We start from the raw sequence: 15,118 nt of genomic DNA on the forward strand, positions 1-15,118 counted from the left end.
ACTTATCACGAGAAAACAAAGGAAATAAAAATGCATTAATTAATGTTATCTCAGGAAAACAAAATCTTGTTATTTAGAGAAATTTTTTGTTTATTTTTTTGTTTGTTTGTTTTATTTATTTTGCAGTTAAGATTACATAGAAACGATAAAGATAACAAATAATGTAAATTACAGGGAGAGGCAGAAAACCCAGTTGGGCTTATTTAATTATTTAAAGTTAAAACTTCACAGTTATAAAGAACAGAAAATTGACACAAAGAGAATAATATAACTACATAAAGTAATGACACTGATAATAGAAAAAAACATGTATAACATCAACAACCAATTGAATAATAGCAATATAAAAACAAAAATATGAACGTGATATAAAAGTGTGTTTGTGTTCAGCAGTTAAATGGGCTTTTAAACATCTTTTAAAAAATCAAGAAAATTAATGAAATTAACATGAAATGAAGGCGTCCATGACCGCTCAGGGCTTCCGTATTATCTGAGCTGCTCGTTTCTAAAAAAAGTTTTAAAACGCCACAATCAAAAGATATTTACTACGAATATGTAACAAAATATTCACTTTTTGAAAATTCACAGCTCGTCAGGTCACAGACTGACTTTCAGACTTTCAGACTTTCACCTGTAAACCTGCCTCGTTTCCCACGTGGTGACCGTCGCGCGGATTTGACGTCATGCCGGGGGGTCCTCCACGAGCGAGTGTCTCCACGTGAGAGTATCAACAGCATGATGGCTGACATGTGAAGCCAACCATCGACCTGCTGCAGCTTTATGACGATCAAACAAAGAGTTAGTCTGTGTCTGAAGCTCACGGTGAGTGCTCTCACCACGTGACCCGCTGCTGTTATTATCGTCGCTTCATGTCGCGTCGCATCGCTCATATCTCACGTGTTTATCAGTGATAGATAAACGATGGCGACAGTCCGCAAGAAGGTAGACAACCGGATCCGTGTGCAGATAGAGAATGGAGTCGCTCTGCAGCACCGGACCATGTTTGTTGTGGTGGGAGACCGAGGGAGAGATCAGGTAATGTTTCATCCTTCACCTCCTCCATGTGCAGGCTTTATGTTTGGGGCTCATGTGACCACATCAGTCTAATCAGAGCCATCTCTCCTGATCCCTGATCCAGGTCGTCATTCTGCATCACATGCTGTCTAAAGCCAGCGTCAGAGCACGACCCTCTGTGCTGTGGTGCTACAAAAAAGACCTCGGCTTCAGCAGGTGAGTGTAACCTTCCTCTGTTTAGATGTTTACTGGGTGTTGGGCTCTGCCACCTGTATGCTCAGGGCAATCCAAACTCTTCTCGTCGACCAGTTCCTACCAGATCAGGGGCGTCCATCTCTACCTTTATATAAAAAAAGACCCAGCTCTTCAGAGAGTGTCTCCTCTCCAAGCTCTACCAACAACTGGAGATGATAAATCTATCCCCTCTATAACTGTCACAGTACTTATTCCTGACAACACGTCCTAATCGCACTGTACCCTTTTTATTGTTTCTGTTTTCTTTTTTTTATTTAAAATTATGCATATAAAAAACACAACAACCAAGGAACATTTAGTGTCTCAGCAAACACAAACCCAAATCAAGATATGCTACACAAATGGACATCCCACCAAACTAATACCAGTATAGGGGGGAGAAAGTGCCATCCACAGGAGACCTCCACAAAACAACAAAAAACACAATACATACAAAGCCTCTTACATCGTTTCCCTTTTTTTTGTAAGTTGCTCTGGATAAAGGCGTCAGCTTAAATGACTGAATGTAAATGTAGTGATCTGTCCAAAATGTCTGTGACAACAGCAACCGGAAGAAGCGCATGAGACAGCTGCAAAAGAAGATCAAAACAGGCACGCTGAATCTGAATCAGGACGACCCGTTTGAACTCTTCATCGCTGCGACCAACATCCGCTACTGCTACTACAACGAGACGCACAAGATCCTGGGAAACACGTTCGGCATGTGCGTCTTGCAGGTGAGTCGCTCCAGGATGGATCTAAGCGGAGATGCTTAGTTTTGTTGGGTCACCACTGTCGACTAATAAGCTGATGTAGTCAGTGTATTTGACTTAGTTGTTTTCTGTGTCTCGCAGGATTTTGAAGCTCTCACTCCCAACCTCTTAGCGAGAACGATTGAGACTGTGGAAGGAGGCGGTATCGTGGTGTTACTGCTGAGGACGATGAACTCTCTCAAGCAGCTGTACACTATGACTATGGTAAGTCTGCCACCTGCTCCATCTCTATGAATATGTGCGTTTAGTAGTCGGATGATTTGAGGTTAACGTGGCTTGTTTTCATCCAGGACGTGCACTCTCGATACCGGACTGAGGCTCATCAGGATGTGGTGGGAAGGTTCAATGAGAGGTAAGTACTCATCAGGCTTTGCATTGGAGTCAGTGGAACAAAAAGTTAACAGTGTCATTAATTTTCTTTTTTACCTTTTCTAGGTTCATTCTGTCGCTTGCATCCTGTAAAAACTGTGTTGTCATCGACGACCAACTCAACATCCTGCCAGTCTCCAGCCACATGGCAAACATCAAGCCCATCCCTCCAAAGACTCAGGTGAATATATCAGAGTACAAACGATTAGTTGCTCAGTTGATTAGTTAATCAGCAGAAAATGAATCTGCAATAGGGAATTATTTGTTCATGTTAAGTCTGCCATCAAAAACAAAGAACATTTACTGTTTCCAGCGTCTCCAATGTGGTGCCTTTCTGTTTTTCTTTGTTTTATATCATTTAAAGTATCTTCATCTTTTTAAAAATTATGTTAAACATTTTTTATTTTTAATGTCACATCTTTTAAAACTCTTGTACTATTATCTTACAAACTGTTACATGTTCAGACAGGAGCCTCTGCTCTTCAGGGACTTCTTACTCTGCCAAGATCAATCCAAATTAGTTTAGGTTGTATAATTTTGTACAATGTGTGCCCTTTTTTTTTCTTTCCTCCTTTCCAGAAAACTACTTTATGACTACTGTTCTATATAAGTGCTCTATAAATAGAGCGTACCTGCTATATGTTTTATAATTTCTAACCAGTTGTCTCCTCCCCTTCAGGAGGACGGTCTGTCTCCACGAGAACAGGAGCTGAAGGATCTGAAGGAATCCCTTCAGGACACTCAGCCTGTGGGTGTGTTGGTGGATTGCTGCAAGACCATGGACCAGGTCAGGACCTTAAAGATCACCTTTGTGAAATTTCACCTCAGTAGTCATCATTTCTCGTTTTTTCAGTCTTCATGAATGTTATTCTAAATGTTTGTGTTATTCTCTAGGCTAAAGGAGTGCTGAAGTTCATCGAGGCGATCTCAGAGAAGACTCTGAGGAGCACCGTGGCTCTGACTGCTGCCCGTGGTCGAGGCAAGTCTGCAGCACTGGGGCTGGCTGTCGCTGGAGCTGTGGCTTTTGGGTAACTTGGTTTTATAACGTTGTAAAAATATCAGTTTAGTCTATTAGTCCAGAATTCTTGCTAATGATTGCCTGACATTCTTCAGCTACTCCAACATCTTTGTAACCTCACCGAGCCCGGACAACCTCCACACCATGTTTGAATTCATCTTCAAAGGCTTCGATTCCCTGCAGTATCAGGTAGAGAATCCTCATCTGTATCAGCAAGTGTGTGTGTGAACGCTGTGAGTTCATACCGCTTCATATCTGCCTTTTTGCATTCGTAGGAGCATCTTGACTATGAAATCATCCAGTCCTTGAACCCGGAGTTCAACAAAGCTGTGGTGCGGGTGAATATCTTCAAAGAGCACCGGCAGACAATTCAGGTAAACGAGACCAGACCATCTGTTTCCTCTTTATTTATAATAACTACACAGCTCTAACCTTCCTGTTTATGTGACCAACAGTACATCCACCCAGGGGACGCAGTGAAGCTGGGCCAGGCTGAACTGCTGGTCATTGACGAGGCTGCAGCCATTCCTCTTCCTCTGGTGAAGAAGCTGCTCGGGCCTTATCTGGTTTTTATGGCTTCCACCATCAATGGGTCAGTAATGGAGCCAAATTATATTTTACATGACTGAAGACCGCATTACTCTTGTCTGGATACTGTTACAAAGTTTAGTTCAGTATAATAAGATGTCAGCTAAACTGCTTTGTCATGTTCTTTCCTCTCTGCAGCTATGAAGGCACTGGGCGCTCTCTTTCCCTCAAGCTCATCCAGCAGTTGAGGCAGCAGAGTGCAGACAGTCAGCAGAACATGTCAGCCGAGAACAGGACCGCCAACACAGCGAGGCTAGCGGCAGGTAAATATCTGTGTGTGTGTGTGTGTGTGTTCAGTGTGTCTCCATCATGTGTCTGACTCCTTGTTGACCTGTTTTCCGTACGCAGCTCGCTCTCTCCACGAAGTCGCTCTTCATGAGTCCATTCGGTACGCTCCAGGAGATGCTGTAGAAAAATGGCTGAATGATCTTCTCTGTCTGGACTGTATGAACATACCCAGGCTCATTTCTGGGTGCCCACTTCCACAGACGTGTGACCTGTATCCTTGATGTACTTGAAGTTACTCTCATGGCTAGTCAAGGCCTGTCACGGACTATATATAATAACTACATATGTGATTGAGCTGGACGGTCAGTGTTTAAGATAAAAGAATTTTTTAAAAACAGCACTGATAAAAACGAAAGCGTTTCTCTGATGACATTTCAGTAATAACACGAATTAAGAGTAGGGCTGCAGCTCATAATTATTATCATGTTTGGTCAGAAAAAAACAGAAATGTGCCCGTAAAGAATTCCTACAGTGTAAGCTGTGATGCCTTCAGGTTGCTTGTTTCAGCCAACCAACAGTCAAAAAGAAAAATGATTCAGTTCACCTTTAAACAAGAAGAAGAAAAGTAAATAATTGACACATTTGAGAAGCTGGAACTGGACAATGTTTTGCTTTTTTAGTCAACTTAAATTATTAATCGATTATCACCTGCCGTGGCCGTGTAAATGCAATTCCAACATGTTGATATGCAAATCTGGCTGAGTGGTTAATAACACTTCCTTCTTTGATCGGACAAACTCAGAACACATATTCATTTTTACTTTATGATTAACCAGTAGCTACACTGATTCAAAGCCACATATCCAAACGCAGATCAAATCAGTGTTGAATATTAAATATATATTGGCTGACAGAACTCGAGTCTAAAACAAAACGTTGTAGTTTTCCTCATCCCACGTTGTCCAGATATTATGTGAACAGAGACACGTTATTCTGTTACCACAAGGCATCTGAGGCCTTCCTGCAGAGGCTGATGGCACTCTACGTGGCATCGCACTACAAGGTGAATTCATCACGTAACTCGCATAATGTCCTTCACGCAGATGTTTTGTTGTCTTTGTGTTTTATTTGCTGACTTTGTTTTCTCTGGATCCAGAATTCACCAAACGACCTGCAGATGTTGTCTGATGCTCCGGCCCATCACCTCTTTTGCCTCCTTCCACCTGTCCCCCCCACACAGAACTCGCTGCCTGAGGTCCTCGCTGTGGTGCAGGTAAGACGGGATGGAACTGTGTGTTGCACAAATTTAAAAGCAAACAGCTAAATAATTTCATGATTTTAAAGCATTAATCTTCTTTGGTCCCACAGGTGTGTCTGGAAGGAGAAATATCTAGACAGTCCATCCTGAACAGTCTGTCCAGAGGAAAAAAAGCCTCTGGTGACCTCATTCCATGGACGGTGTCAGAACAGGTACACACCAGTCTCAGAGCTTTGAACAAATTCATTACAGCTCACACGTTTTCACACTGCAAACATGAATCCTCTGCTTTTTTATTTCTTTTCAGTTCCAAGACCCAGAGTTCGGCGGCCTCTCTGGAGCCAGAGTGGTGCGAATAGCTGTCAATCCAGACTACCAAGGGGTAAAAATCACTCAATCTGTTTGTCCAGTTTTTAATTAATTTGTATCCACGCTGGGTGTAACTGGTTTCCCATCTGTCCACCAGATGGGCTACGGCTCCAGAGCTCTCCAGCTTCTGCAGATGTACTACGAGGGCAAGTTTCCCACCATGGATGAGAGCACACTCTCAAATCAGAATGTGATCACCTCCGTCAGCAGTGAGGTAAAGACATAAAATGTGTTCAGCTGAAAGACATGAGGCGTAACAAGAGTAAAAAACCCAATTTAGAGATTATATTTGGTAAACACACATGAGTGATAGTATCCCCGTTGTTGCCTCTCGTTGTCAGGCTGTCAGTCTGCTGGAAGAGGTGATCACTCCACGGAAGGAGCTTCCTCCTCTGCTGCTGAAGTTGAGTGAGAGGAGAGCAGAGAGGCTGGACTATCTAGGAGTTTCCTATGGCCTTACTGCACAGCTGCTCAAGTGAGTGTCCTTGCACATGAAGAAGGGGAATAGGGTTGTAATATTTATGCAGATTTTAGAAATGTCATCTCTTTCTGTAACCTGACAGGTTCTGGAAGAAAGCAGGTTATACTCCAGTCTACTTACGACAAACACCTGTAAGTATAAAGCCTTTTTTTTTTTAAAAGTTTCTGTGCAACATGTGCTGTAATTGTTGGTGTATTTCTTTGTTTGTATCTAGAATGACCTGACAGGAGAGCACTCTTGTGTGATGCTGAAGGAGCTGAATACAGAAGACGCCCCAGAGCAGAGCCAGTGGCTGTCTGCCTTCTGGAAAGGTGAGCCTCCACGACTTTTCATGTTACCTGTGGAGATCAGGTGTGTTTTAAATGTATTATAATCTGACTGAGGAGTTTTTTTCTTCGCTTCAGATTTCAGGCGACGCTTCCTGTCCCTCCTCTCCTACCAGTTTGGCAACTTCCATCCAAGCTTGGCACTCACCATCCTGCAGGATAAGAAGTCCAAGGAGGAGATGAGCAGTAAGACTCCTGCACTAACTAACCTAATCAGATCTCCTATACACCCCTATGAAGCTAAACTGACTTCTCTTTGACCTTCACAGCTCTCAGTAGCTCCGAGCTGGCAGCCCTTTTCAGCCCTTACGACCTAAAACGTCTGGAGTTGTATTCGAGGAGCATGGTGGACTACCACCTCATCATGGACCTGATCCCGACAGTGGCACGCGTCTTTTTCCTCAAGCAGCTGGGTGGCGTGTCTCTCTCAGCCGCACAGTGTGTAAGTTTCCGCTTTTGTTATAGTCTAAGGTGTTTTCTATTCAGTTTTATTGTCGTATTTGTTGATTGTCTCTGTTGTTTCTAGGCGTTACTGCTGGGTGTAGGGTTACAGCACAAATCTGTAGAACAGCTAGAAAAGGAAATTGAACTCCCAAGCTCGCAGCTCATGGGCCTCTTCAACCGTCTGATCCGGAAAATAGTGCAAGTAAGTCCATTCTTAAAGTCATGATCCATTGAAAAACAATAAATATGATGCCATAACCCCTACCTTAAAACTGTAACATTAAATTCTCTCTTCTCTTCTAGGTTTTCACCAACATCCAAGAAAAAGCTATTGAGGCAGAGATGGCCACCACGAAAGATGTTTCCCTGGAGCCGACAGTCAGAAGTCTTAATGATGATCTGGTATGAGGTTAACGATCTTGATTCGTCACGCAATAATGCAAAACACTGGCTAGTTTCAGTTTCTCATGTAAGAATGTTTTGCTTTTCTTGTTTTTCTGATAGTGAATTAAATATTTTTTTATTTTGAGCTGCTTGTTGGGGGGGAAGAAGAGGGTCACCTTTGTCCCTGGGAAATTTTTAAATCTGGCTGTTTTTGTTTTACAACTGTGATATTATATAGAAAAAAATGTGCATCACTTCACCTTGCATCACTTTATGATTACAATGTTTTCCCTCTACTAATAGAGTGAAGCTGCTAAGGAGTTTGAGGAGAAACACAAGCAGGATGTGGAGAAAGTGAAAGAAATGGACCTGGAAGAGTAAGTATGGGTGGCTTTGGTCATTCTTTGTGTGTAGCCTTTTCAAGTAAATGTTCAGGGAAATATCTACTGTAATGCTTCTTCCCCTCAGCTATCACCCTATTGAACTCTGCCCAAAGATGATCACCCCTGGACTTGCACAGCTGTTCATAGTGTCAAAAAAAACAGCAAAAAACAAACATACATCTGTACTGTATAGTTAGCCCTCTTGTACAGTATTGTAATACATCTGAATATTAGTTTAGTCACATCTGTATCTTGCACTGTTAATTTATTATTTGCACTACCTGTACATTTTTCTCCCATAACTTATTTGTATATAATCTGCCCATAACTACTACACACATTGTTTATCTGTACATATTCACCTTACTTGCACTACTGTAAATACTGCATTTATCTGTATCTATTGCACTTTGCACTTCTGATTAGATGTTAAACTGCATTTCGTTGCCTTGTATTCATACATGTGTAATGACAAAGTTAAATCTAATCTAATGATTTTCTTTGTATTTATAGGTACAAGATCCGTGGACATGAGGATGAATGGGACCAGGTGTTGAAGAAAGCAGGGAGCGCAGCTATTGTCAGCATCAAGAGGTGCAGTGACATTCAGGTTCTTTGGCGGTGGTGTCTGGTTGTTGTAGAAATATATTTGTAACAATGTCTTTCTCCCAACAGCGACAAGAAGAGGAAGCTGGATGGGGGAAACGCCGTAGCAAGCAATGGAGCTCCACAGCATGGAAAACTCAAAAAGAAGGAAACACAGCATGGAAAATTCAAGAAGAACAAGGACAAGCACGGCAAATTTGGAAAGAAGGTGTGAACGTAACGGTACTGCCTTGACAGGACAGTGTGTGTCACCTGTAATTTAGAGAACTTTGGATATCTTGGACGGACTTGATACTAAAGAGCATCCGGAAGGCTGGATATCCATTGAGATTTTTTTTTATCTGCTCCCCAAATACACCAATATTTTTACATTATGTCATAAAAAGTTTGTTGCGTTGTTGAGTGAAAGACAGACACTGTATATCAGCAGAAAATAACACACGTACTCTGTTGTACTAAAGAGGTATTTACTTCAAGTATTGTCCCAGATCCCTTTTGTTATTATGAGTTCTACAAAGACTTGTAAAAAGTTTATGGAAAGGTTTTTAAAAACTGTTATTTGAGGTATATCGTCGGCTTTGGGGTCCTCTGAACGGGTCATTTGAACACCTGAGGCTTTAAATCAATCCACTTCTGTTTGAGCTGCTGTTTCACAGCATCGGGTGCGAAGATGCAGTCTATGGCCTGCTGGGAGAGCTCCCATACGGCTTCACGACTGAGACCAAACGTGGAAGCTGCCAGTTGATATTCCTGAGATAAGTCTGTACAGAAGACTCCTTTATCGTCAGTCTGTAATGTGACAAAGAATAAACCTCATCTATTGTTAACTTCCCCATCAATTGTCATTTCTAAGTTTAACATTGTTACCGACGAGGTTCTAAAGACAGAAGCTGAGTTGCATTTTCAAGAACTAAAATCACTTTTCAGCAGAGTACTGGGTATAAATACTTTAGTACTGCCGACATTTGTGGGTATTTCTATTAAGATAAACATTTGATAAGTTAGGCTAAATTAGTTGACTGAAAAGGTGAAAATCTTTTATAAATATATTCCAAATAAAGAATAATTTGCCAACAGTATTGAGACTTAAAATCAGTCAACATTTTAAATGGTGCACAGCCCCAATTCTTTTTTTTAACTTACACAAATCACACTTGGATGTCCCAACTGGTACCAGTATTTGAAGTGATGTTTCGAGTAACTTGGTACAGTTTGTCCTTTAACATTTGATGTCAGACAAAGCTCTACAAGAAACAGAAAGATGAGAAATCAAAAAGGTTTTTTTTTTTTTTTAGTGTAGCTGCTACAAAAGATGAATCGTTTGATCTTAGCCTTACCCAGCGGTATGTTGTTCTTCACCACTTTGTCAAAAACACTTTGAGATCCACCCACGTCAGGATGCAAGAAAGTGCCGTGACCGATCCTGTCTGGAGGAAGATCCAACAGCAAGTCTGATTCCTCCAGCTGTGATTGTATCTGTAACCATTTTTGTTGTAATGTCAGAGAACTCAGATAATGTGACTACAAATAAAAATGTTGTATTCATACTTCTGAGAGGTGCAGTGACAACTTCAGTCCACAGTTCTTGGCCATCTGTAGAGCAGGAAGTAGGTCTTTGCCATGGCCAACCTTAAAAACAAAAACTGCATTAACAGGAAGTAATGTCACAAAATCAAGCAACTGCCCTTGATGGAAAGACACACGCACATTTTTAATCTGGCAATAAATGTCTATTAAATGTCTAACATTTTGGAGGATTTGAAGAAACAATGCACTGAATGGCATTTCATTTGTGCCACTCAGATTGACAAAAAAATATATTTTGAAACACCGTTTAAAAAAATTCAAATGCTTTTAAGTATGACAAAGCAAAATGATACAAAAGAGTTCACACTGTGGTCTGTTGGAGAAACACACCCACCAACTGTAACAGGCAGAAACTGTCAGCACTAAAGTCCAAGTCGTGGCATTTGCAATAACATCTTCACAGATCTACAAACAAGTTCAGCTGCCTCTGGGTCTAACTCTTCTCGAGGAAAAAATAACTCGAAAGACGGAGAACCTTCACAGACCACCATACTAGGGTAAGTCACAACTATGACCAGAAACGTGCAGAAAACTGCACCGAAGCTAGCTGAATGGAAACATCACACTTCAGTGAGAGACTGTTGTTCTGCTTTTGAGGTTTTTTTACTTTCATTGTGTCAGCAGTCACCAAAAACAATCAATAATCTTGTCATTTTTTTCTTCTGTGTGAGATCCTGCTCATTTCTAAACTAACGGCCACCTGGGGCCTACATACCTCTGACCAGGGAGGGAATGTCAGATGTGACGTTTTTATTTCCTGACGTTGTTTCCCGTTTGCTTGGCTTCATGCTGCCTAGCTAGCTTCTCACCACAAATGACACATTCTCAGCAAGACCTGTCCTGTCCTTCAATAAAAACCAAAGTAGAGAAAACTCTTGAGTTATAGCTGCAGTTTAGGTTTTTTAGTGCGACATCGCTCTAATGTTTCTCAGACATGTTAATATTTGACATGTTAAAAATCACATGTAACATAGTGATGCTCTGACTGCAGGTAAAAAAAAAAAAAAAAGATGAGCTTGCTGACCTAATTAAGAGCACAGGTTACAGGTCAGGGGTTGAAAGGTCACAGAGGTGTGGCCTACAAGTTTTTTATGTTTTTAAATATACTTACTAAATATACTTGTATAGATTATCCAGTAACATGAATTTAGTTAGCATGATGTTCAAATCTAAGTCTGGCAACTGTGAACTTTGGGAGGCCTGAGCATTATATTACCTTCATAAATGTATCAGAAAACTGACACTAGTACAATAGTGTACCAGTACAAGAGTATCAACTGTAAAAGTACTCATGACCTGTAAGCTTATTTTACTAATACCTAGTGTTGTTTAAACTCAGATGATTCAGAGCAAAACTGCACTTTTCTTTTTTATTCCACAAGCCCCAAACTGGCTGACTGACCGTTGGATCCCCACTGAGATCGATTCCCACCACCAAACCATCAGAGGACAGCATAAACTCCTTGGCCAGCTTTACTGTCTCCACGGCAACTTCAGTCCCATTCCTGCGGTCAATCGCCACCAAAAACCTTTAGGACAAGAAGGGCTCATTTAGAAGCATGCACACTTAAAACACCATGCAATATATTGGTGTTTTTTCACACTGAAGATATATTTCTGGACTTGTAGAGATGCTGAGATGAGAAACTGAAACAAACAGGCCACACATACCTGACATCAATGTCTACTCCCTCGCTTTTACACTGCTGTATGGCTTTGATGACAGTTTCAATGTATCTCTTCTTAGTCAATCCTAGTAAACAGAAAATAAACTCTTAAGCTTACAATAGTACACAGTAAATCACGGCCCCCATGTTGACACACTCACCTGTGCTTTTCTCCTCCCTCGGTGTACTCCTCAGCTCTAAATATTTAACGCCATCAGCCGCAAACTCTTTTATAACATCTGTCGCCACCTGGAAAGAAAACGAACAGGTGTTACTGATAACACTGGGGAACAAGCCATGAGCCCCTTACAAAGTGTGCAAGCAGTGTGTCGAGAGTTTACGGATGTGGACCAAAGGAACACGTGAAAAGTTTGGCATTTGGTATCCCCGTGGTTTGGCGAGAGCAAAAAGATCATTGCACAGACTGTTACTTTTGTTTAGTGAAAACATCAGGATTTAACAAGAAAAATAAAAGTAAAATAGAAAAACCTAATCTACTGTCAGCTATAAGACCAATGCCTCATTCAGCTGAAACTCCAGTGTCAGTTTTTGAACATCTACCTCCTCTAGAAGATCTGAGTGATGTTGAAGGACGCAGTGACAGCAATGATGCATATTTTAAAATTCACAAGAATTCGACAAACAAGCACATACCTGTTAAGTACAGTATTTTTCATATATTTTTTTAAAGAAAATGGGGATCCTATAGTTAAAAAACTTGACATGATAGAGAAAAACTGAGATCAGTTTTGGATTCCGCACCCAAAGATTAGTTAAAAATCTGTCTACAGAAAGGGTCAGAGCCGTTGCTATCTTCTGAGATCTTTTAACATCTGTGGGACGATGCTGAGGATGTTCTACGAGTCGGTGGTGGCCAGCGATATCTTCTTTGCTGTTGTGTGCTGGGGTAGCAGTATGAAGGTAACTGAAGCCAACAGGATTAACAGACTAATTCGTAAGGCCAGTGATGTTGCGGGGGTGCAGATGGACTCGCCGACTGTGGTGTTGGAAAGGAGGATGCTGTCTAAAGGTGCGGGGCTATCTTTGGACTATGACTTCCACCCACTCCATGAGGTGCTGGACAGACTCAGGAGCACCTTCAGTCAGAAACTGCTGGCACCAAGATGCTCCACAGAGAGACACAAGAAGTCTTTCCTACCTGTGAGCATCAGTCTCTACAACTCCTCCCTCAAAATATCAGACACTCAAGTCAAGTCCAGGAGCTATCGAACTGGATTGTGCAATACATAAGTGCAATTTTCTCACGCATGCATACTGCACTTTAAACAATCAGTGTATTCTCTGTCCAGTCTCTCAAAGACTAAATTCTTTATAAGGTTTTAGATTTACATATTGCATAGTTCACGGTTACTTGGTTTTATTTATTTATACATGTGTATATAGTGTTAAAATAGGATATCTTATAGGTGTATAGTGTTAAAGTTTTGTTTTCTTGCTATTACTTACTATCTCACTTACCGTATGGGGGCTGCTGTAAAAAAAACAATTTCCCTGCAGGGATTAATAAAGTATTTCTGATTCTGAAAAACAGCTGTCAGACCTAACTCAACAAAAATTGTGTGTCCCCCAGTGTGATTTAATATGAAAGACAGACAAACAAACAGCCAGTCCTCACCATCAGGATGTCCTCCTCTGTGTCCACCAGCTGATGGATGACCTTGAATACCTGAAAACACCTGCGGAGCCACATGTCGCTTTAATGCTGACCCCTCTTCTCATTGTCAGTGTACTATTGTCTGCCTGAATGCAGCTGAGTCCCATTGAACACACAGAAACAACAACACACGCTAACATTTACTCAACACTCAACACTCACACTAAGCAGCCAAATGAATGAATGAATGAATGAATCGATAAAGTTATACGCACTCGTCCAGCGTCCTCCGCTGGCCTTTGCCGATAGCAGTCATGCCGTGTTCAATGTTGAGGTGAGGTTTTCTGCCGATGAGTTTCTCGATGGTCTCAAAGCTGACGGAGCCGTTGAGGTGCGCGTGAAGCTCCTGGCGACCGTTAAAAAAAAACGGCTGACGTTAGCATGTAGCTTAGCCACAACCGTTTTTTTAAACAAACTACGTATTACTCTTTAAAAACTTTGTTTTTCTCTACATATATTTATAACTTACCACTTTGGGCAGCTCCCGATAGAAGACATCAGCCTCAGTATCCATCATAAAGTCGAAACAAATCAAGTTCTGAGTGAGTAAATCACGGAGGGGTGAGTTTTCAAACCGTCTGTCACAGCCAGCCTCTGTTTTCAGTGCGCATTTCTGTGTCGCACCGCAGAGTGCAACAAAGAAACAACACCGCCTCGGTAAAACAAAAAAAAAAAGGGTTCCGCTAACTCCACTTGTACTTGAAGCAGTTTTGGGCAAGAAATTAATAAGATTTTACTCATTAACAGAAATAACAACCCCTTACATATACTACTTTGTATATCTGACCTGTGCACCGCTGACAGATTTAAAAGAAAACTTTGATTAGATTAGATTAGATTAGATTAGATTAGATTAGATTAGATTAGATTAGATTAGATTAGATTAGATTAAAATGACTTTATTCATCCCACCATGGGGAAATTTACTTGTTACAGCAGCAGAGGAAAGTGTAGCATACACTACAGAATTAGAAAAAAAAAACCCACAATAAACAGACAGAAATATCTATAACCTACACAATAAACACACAAAAAAACAATCAACCTTTAAAAACAGACAAGACCTGAGGATAAAAGTGGGATAGATAGATATTAGATTAGATATACTTTATTCATCCCACCACGGGGAAATTTACTTGTTACAGCAGCAGAGGAAAGTGTAGCATACACTACAAAATTAGAAAAAAGTAGAATAGGCAAAAACAAAAAACACAATAAACAGACAGAAATATCTATAACCTACACGATAAACACGAAAACAATCAACCTTCAAAAACAGACAAGACCTGAGGATAAAAGTTGCATGATATATACAAAGAGTATTGTAATGTAAAGTGACCATAGTGTAAGACATTTTTAGAAATTTTTATGGGATGACTACAGAATGTCTTGCCTGTACAAATCTGAATCTGAGTTGGTATGTGAGCCAAATGTATATTTGTTTTTGTTATGTATGTTCTGTTATTTCTTGAAAATTTATTAAAAACAAAAAAAAAAACTTACTTGATTTAATTTAAACAATTAAAAACAATAATTATACTGATGTGATGTGTTATTTATCTAAACTGTGATCTGAAGCTGTTTCTAATCTAATCTACGTCATAGTAAATACTGTTACTGATGCAAAACGTTCCCTTTGGGCAAGATGAGGTGCCCTTGAGCAAGGAAGGCACTGGGCACTGCATGTCCATATTTTGGATGTATATAAGCCCTT

At 40.7% G+C, this 15,118-nt stretch overlaps 2 protein-coding genes across 3 annotated transcripts; one reads left to right on the top strand and one right to left on the bottom strand.

Annotated features, from left to right (window-relative positions):
• Positions 1–665: 665 nt before the first annotated feature.
• On the top strand, positions 666–8,943 carry nat10 (N-acetyltransferase 10). The gene is made up of 29 exons (XM_019260926.2): positions 666–822; positions 909–1,035; positions 1,139–1,230; positions 1,814–1,985; positions 2,103–2,225; positions 2,312–2,373; positions 2,457–2,571; positions 3,070–3,177; positions 3,285–3,418; positions 3,504–3,597; positions 3,684–3,782; positions 3,864–4,000; positions 4,135–4,259; positions 4,345–4,495; positions 5,191–5,287; positions 5,381–5,497; positions 5,593–5,694; positions 5,790–5,864; positions 5,949–6,065; positions 6,193–6,326; positions 6,415–6,463; positions 6,547–6,643; positions 6,737–6,844; positions 6,928–7,100; positions 7,185–7,304; positions 7,406–7,504; positions 7,790–7,863; positions 8,383–8,463; positions 8,545–8,943. Exons 2-29 carry the CDS (start codon positions 922–924, stop codon positions 8,687–8,689), a joined length of 3,114 nt encoding a protein of 1,037 aa, XP_019116471.2. The 5' UTR covers positions 666–822; positions 909–921; the 3' UTR covers positions 8,690–8,943.
• On the bottom strand, positions 8,929–14,061 carry mapda (N6-Methyl-AMP deaminase). 2 transcript variants are annotated; one of them, XM_010757255.3, is made up of 10 exons: positions 13,874–14,061; positions 13,620–13,750; positions 13,366–13,426; positions 11,891–11,978; positions 11,734–11,815; positions 11,465–11,591; positions 10,024–10,104; positions 9,813–9,951; positions 9,619–9,719; positions 8,929–9,264 (listed from the first exon to the last, which is right to left on the bottom strand). In XM_010757255.3, the coding sequence occupies exons 1-10, from the start codon at positions 13,919–13,921 to the stop codon at positions 9,073–9,075; spliced, it is 1,050 nt and encodes a 349-aa protein (XP_010755557.3). In that variant the 5' UTR covers positions 13,922–14,061; the 3' UTR covers positions 8,929–9,072. The 2 variants fall into 2 exon arrangements, with proteins under 2 accessions (XP_010755557.3, XP_027128804.1); XM_027273003.1 differs by lacking the exon at positions 13,874–14,061 and having other exon boundaries at positions 13,366–13,500; positions 13,620–13,745.
• Between the last annotated feature and the right edge of the window lie 1,057 nt (positions 14,062–15,118).

This window comes from Larimichthys crocea, chromosome XXI, assembly GCF_000972845.2.
Source record: "Larimichthys crocea isolate SSNF chromosome XXI, L_crocea_2.0, whole genome shotgun sequence".
NCBI lineage: Eukaryota > Metazoa > Chordata > Actinopteri > Sciaenidae > Larimichthys > Larimichthys crocea.